General features: G+C 41.3%; 1 protein-coding gene across 5 annotated transcripts in view; it reads left to right on the top strand.

The window, feature by feature from the left end:
- Positions 1 to 6,000, top strand: part of AKAP13 (A-kinase anchoring protein 13) — a 243,484-nt gene that overhangs the window by 172,019 nt on the left and 65,465 nt on the right. For 3 of the 5 annotated variants that reach the window (XM_019533754.1, XM_019533753.1, XM_019533752.1), the window contains exons 11-12: positions 1,669 to 2,033; positions 4,743 to 4,796. In XM_019533754.1, the coding sequence (XP_019389299.1) occupies positions 1,669 to 2,033; positions 4,743 to 4,796 (419 nt within the window). The remainder of the gene's footprint in view (positions 1 to 1,668; positions 2,034 to 4,742; positions 4,797 to 6,000) is intronic. The other 2 variants (XM_019533755.1, XM_019533756.1) reach the window with 1 other exon arrangement.

Below are 6,000 nucleotides of genomic sequence, written 5' to 3'. Positions count from 1 at the left end.
TTTTTTTTTTCCACGTTAGAGCATAATTTCATCACGGAGTATATTTACACAAAAGGTATCTTTAATAACTGATCAACCTTACCATGACATGCATACAAATCATTAAATGGTTTTGACTCCAAAATATATATTTAAAGGGGGAAAAAGTTATTGCGTGCAAGTATTAAGCTCCTTCTGACCATTCCCTTGATTTTTCCCCCCACTCCTCCCCCTTGATGGATGAGGTTGGGAGAATAATGTGGAATCTTTTATTTAAAACATGCAGTATACATTCAGTTCTGCACCTATTAAATCAGTATAAGAATTAAAAACAGAGATACTTTTAGTGACCGCCAAACTCGACTGTAAGGTTTCTCTTTAATTTAGGAAGTATTTCACTGAAGGCCATTTAACAAGAAAAAGAAAGAAAACTTCCAGATTTCTTTGCTATGTAAACACGGTAATAGATTGTACTTATAATTTTGTTCCAGGACAAACAGAGCCCAGAATGTACACGATGTTAGATTTCTAATCTATTGATTTTTGAAAGACCTCAGACTTTTGGACCTTGCCATGGTAGTGAGTTGTGTGGCAAAAGGCTTCACGCTATGTGCTGCCTCGCTAAAAGCTTCTGGCGATTTGAATTCTGTATCCTCAGCAAACGAGAGCTGACAGACTACAGCTCCTTGGATGCTCACGTCCTGCTGAGCATCACCGAGTCTAGTAGTTGAAGACAGTTAGTTGCCCTGGCTTTCTTGAATAGCCTATTATATATAATCTGACCGATCACCTGGCGTATTACTATTTTAAATGACACCGTACAGGGCTCTGCAGAAGGATGAACTGAAACTTCGCACATCAGTCCCAGAAGGCAGACACCATTCCTGTCATAAGGTGATGTCATAAACGTGCTTGTGTGTTTTATACAAGCCACCAGGAACACAGAATAATCATAGACTCGCTTTAGGATGTATTGTCAGCATGTGGCATGTAGCCAGACAGAACCAGCTTGAATTCCACTTATTGCTTTTGGAGCAAACTAAACCCAAAATTACAGTATGAATCAAGACCTGTAATAGTGTGGTTGATCCTGTGGAACAGTCTTTTTCGATTACAGTCAGATTTTTTTTTAAAAAATGCTGAAAGCCCTGACGTTAACTTTTTGCTAAATGGAAATTGGATGGGGGAAGGGACTTGGTCTTGATTTTGTGTGTGTTTCATGCAACCCAGTCATGTTCAGCTTGTGTGGGACAATGCAGTGCAACACTGTGTCAGCTTTTCAGCTGTAATGGCTAGAAGTTACCAATCTAGCTCAGGTCACACAGTAAGGACTGAACTTCCTGACTGAAGTCATGGTGACCCTGTATCCAGCAGTAAAGCCAGGTAAGTACTTGGCAGGTTCACAAATCTTGGCTTCGGTGGAGGTCAGGGTTAGGCTTGCAGGTGACGCTATGTTAGACATAAGGCATATTGTGCGAAGGAAATACTGAAGGGAGAGACTTGGGATACATCAGCACACCTGAATGGGAGTCCAGGTTAACAGTCGCGGGGATGAGGTTGAAGTTTGGATAAAGTAACAGGGTGTAATCTGCTATGAAAAGAAGGAACAGATTTAGCTTCTCTGTTGATTGGATTGCACACGCTGTTAGTTTCTATGAGTTGAGTGTGTGTTTTTTGCTTTTGCCGCAGCAGCCAGAAGAGGAGCAGTCTGCTTGCGATATCACCAGTTCCAGCTCTTCAGCAGATGACACAGTGTCTTTAGAGAGGAACTCATCCCTCGGAAGTGACATTTCCCTTCCACACGTCTTAAGCTCCATTAGGCATAAGGACAGGCACAGTCTGGATGGGAGCTGCATCAATATGGCCAATGCAGAGGGAAGGGACAGTGAACCTGCTGGCTCAGGCGAGACGGAAGAAGAGATGGATAGTATCACAGAAGTGCCTGCCCATTCCTCTGTCTTAAGAAATTCAATGCGACCACTGTCACCCTTCCGTCGGCACAGCTGGGGGCCAGGGAAAAATGCTGCTAATGAGGCAGAAATAAATCACAGGAGGTGAGTAGAAGGCTGTTTGTAGGTATTTATGCCTACACATGTATATTCATGTGAGCTTTGAACGTGGTATTTGAAAGGTGTAATGAAATGCAGAGAAGTGAGTTCGTTTTCGATTATTCTATGATCGCAGAGACGAAAAAACCCAACTTTCCTACACAAGACCTCCATGGCTAGTATATGTTTTAGCTTTCCAGCATAATACCTGACCCAACGCCCATTAAAGTGAACTGAAATATTGTCAACCAGGTCTTTAATTTGAATTATCACCACGCATTTCCACAGGGAGGTTTTTGGTAGAGAAACTATTGGAGTATTAAGCCTAGGAGATTAGGGAATAAGTGCAGCCACTACTAGTTTTGCAGTAAGATGTTTTATGGCCTACAAGGACTTTAACAGAGAGGTACAGGTCTCTAGTCTCAGGTTGATTCATGGTGGGTGTGCAAAGGACTGGTCTCACCTCAGTCTCCCATGGACCGTACCTCAAAATAGTCACTGGGGCAGTTGGCAGCTCGGCGGGCACACTCCCAGTTTTTCCCCATGACTTCTCACCTTTCGAAAAGGAGAGAAAGTCATAGCAGCAAGGCTTTCAGTGCGACAATTCACAGCAGCCACTTGAAGACCAAGATGCTCTTTTCCAAAGTTTGCCATATCTTGATCTCCACTTACGCAAAAATTGCACCTATAAAGTAGTTTGCTCAGATGCCTTTTGAGCATCATGGTCCCAAAATTCCTGTCATACCCAGCATGTTCTTATGCAAATCAGATTTCTCTTTCAATGATATGGTACAGAACTTAACTTAGTTTTACTGAAGTCATTTTGAGCCAAATCCTGATTCTGTTCAAATCAATGGAGGCTTGGTCAGAGACTGAAGAGCAGGCATCTGTCTCTCAAAATAAGTGTGGGCACTTTGTTTCAGAAGTCCCACGGAGTGTGCAGCCATCCTCATCTTCAGCATGCATGCGTGGCTTATAAAAGCTAAGTCCAGGCCTGCAGTTTTGCATCACGCTCTGAGTGTTATTGCCACAGTGAATGCTGAGAATTTGTCTTCATGGGTCACTGCCCTCTATTAAAGATTAATTTGGCCATCATTAGATCCATTATATTCAAACCATCAGTTGTCCTTTGTTTTTTCCAGTCGCATGCATGAACTGAAGTGAGACTTTAGATCCTTCCTGTTACAAGGTTTATCTTGCTGAAAGCCAAACTTGGGGAGAAAACCACACAGCACTCTAAAAATTATGTGACTGTTGTTGTTAACTATTTATTTTCCTACTTATTCTGTCCTGTTTCTCTGGACTTGAGTCCCAGTCCCATGGGGGTGCAGACATAAATAAAGCAACAGCAATACTTGAAAGCTGCAACAGAGGCAACTTCAGAAATAAAAAGCTGGTCTGACAGAAGAGTTTATAAGCTCATAAACTCATTTAGAAAGATTTGTTTTTTAAGTGCAGAACCTGTTATGTAAGGATTTCTGAGGGTAATAAACTCTGCATAGCTGGCAATTACTGCTAATGCTAAACAGATGGAGGCAAAGACTTCTGCATCAGGGGTTGGATGATTCTGTTTATGGTACGGGAAACTATTCCTACTGTAAATGAATGATACATTTCTTTAAAGTAAAGGAACACAAGAAGTATTCTCATATGTCCTTAGGCTCAGCTACCACTGGACAAGAACCATGGCTGTCCTAAAGGTGGCTTGCAAAGGAAGGTAGTTTGGTCTTTGCCCTTTCTGCTTTACAATACATGAAGACCTGACATTTTTTTGTACTTGTTTTTTTACATTAGAAGTTTGTTTTGTATATCCCTAAAGGTCGGTTTAACGGGTAGGGAACTGCAAATGCAAAGGAAGTAATATTTGAACGATTGCTTTTTTTTATTCAAACTGGTTCAAAATTTTCCTAATATCCATTTAGCTAAACCATTTGTGAGAGGAAGAGGAAGGGTTTTTATTGGAAGCCACTGCCCTTCTATTAAAGACCGAGGGCTTGATCCAACTTCCAGTCAAGCTGTTGGGAGGCTTTCTATTCATACAATGGAAAATAGATCACACTCTGGGGCAGCTAGCTGTTGGTGCAAGAAGCAGGGAAGCCCACAAAGCAGAACAAACTTTTTTGTTTTTAAAGAACAACAAAATATGGATCAGGAATTAAAACACATTCTTGGTTTTTCCTCCTCCTTCACTGCTTTACCTATAAATGCCTACATTTTTTTTCTTAAAATACTTATTCTTCATAAACCTCATAACAAAAATGTACACCGCTTCAGTTTATCATGTTCACCCTCAGCAATTTTTACAATTCATGCTGGGTTTCCAGCCTCTCTCGCCCTGCAGACTACAGTCCTTTTCATGGCAGGAAAGAAAAGGTTGACTGTTTCAATGATATCTATACAGACCTTGCTTACACTACGCAACTAGAGCCCTTGCTAGTGGTGGTTGGTAGCGATGGCTGCTTTTGAACCGTTGGGGCACAGCTTGTCCCCCTACAGTTAGCTAACCCATGTTCATCATCACCTCTAAGTAACCTTGAATCTTTGTTCAGTAAAAAAGGCCTTAGTACAAAAAAGAGAGAAGAGAGCTTTTATGGATGGTGCATTGGTCCTGATGCAACAGGTTTCATTTTCCCGTTTTTTTTTTTTTCATGCAACTGCCATATGTTCATTTTATTCCGTTCTAATTGCTGACCACTGTCCATGATTCATTTTCAGTTCAATGCGAGTTCTGGGGGATGGTATAAGGAAGCCTCCCATTCATAGGAGAAGGTACAGCGCCAACTAATTTAACTAACCCTTTTGCATTTGAATGTCTACTAACTTCATACTCTCATGGTAGCTAATTTGAGGTTAGCACCCGTGCTCCTCAAAACATGCATCTCATCCTGGAACAGATATCCAGCTCCATTGCTTTCCCCCTTGATCTGTTGCACTCCAAGCTCAGTGACTTTCAAAGCACGCTGCAAGGCAGTTTTCTCCAGGGCAGCTTGTTCATGAGGTGGTTTGAAGGTTATTGGATGTTTGCAGATTATTCTATTGGATATTTGTTCCTTCTTTGGGATGTACAGTTGAATTAAGAATGGATATGTCATTATTTGTTTGCCTATGTATCCTTAACTTATTTAAAACGTATCAAATTCAAATGCCAAGATATTCATGATTGGCAGTTGAGCGAACATAACTGAAAAGGATGCATAAGATAAATAATACGCCATCTCCTGAAAAGCTGAAAAATAAGCATAGCTTTCATAGCCAAGTTTACTCCTTTCCATCTGGCAGGAATATGATTTCTAACCCCGCATGCATATAAGAGATATATGTATACCTACACAGGCACACCTAAGGATAAGGCACACTTGTCTTGAATTCCTTGTCAAAACATCAGCATGATTAGCCTGTATGAGCAACAGTGGGCACAGCTCTTGAAAAAGGTTTTGAGCCCTGTTTCTACATGAGTCTATAGAAACAGCCTTTTGTTCTCCTCACAGCTGTAGGATAAGCTGTCAGCCCTAGACAAGCCTTGTATAAGGCTATTAAACCTCGTCTTTCAGCTCCAGTGAAGACCTGCTTTGTTTGACTTGCACCTTGCTGTAACATGCAGAATGCTTGGTCCCCAAGCACAGCCTTGAGGAGTGGATACTACACACACCTAATACAGCATCTTCCTTTTTTATTGTAACACCTACTAGAGAGGGAAATCTCACTTGAGTACTCAACTGATTTCATCATGCCATTAAGAAAAAAAAGCATGTGAGCGTGGAAGAGGAAATGGTGATATTATTCTGTCCTTTCCCATGAGGTTTTTCACTTGAGTGCTGCCTACTTTCTGACACCTGCATGTGTCTTAATCACTGCCGACAGATTAGACTTTGAGTGATATTGCTTGCTACGAATGAATTTTCTGGTTCTGCGTTCACTTTGTGAGCTAGCCACTTAATTAATACGTAGTGGATCTACCTGTCTTCTGCAGATC

Source organism: Crocodylus porosus, unplaced genomic scaffold, assembly GCF_001723895.1.
Source record: "Crocodylus porosus isolate Cpor-Errol unplaced genomic scaffold, CroPor_comp1, whole genome shotgun sequence".
NCBI classification, from domain to species: domain Eukaryota; kingdom Metazoa; phylum Chordata; order Crocodylia; family Crocodylidae; genus Crocodylus; species Crocodylus porosus.
Note: the sequence above shows the minus strand (reverse complement) of the source record. Positions and strands in the feature narration are given on the sequence as shown.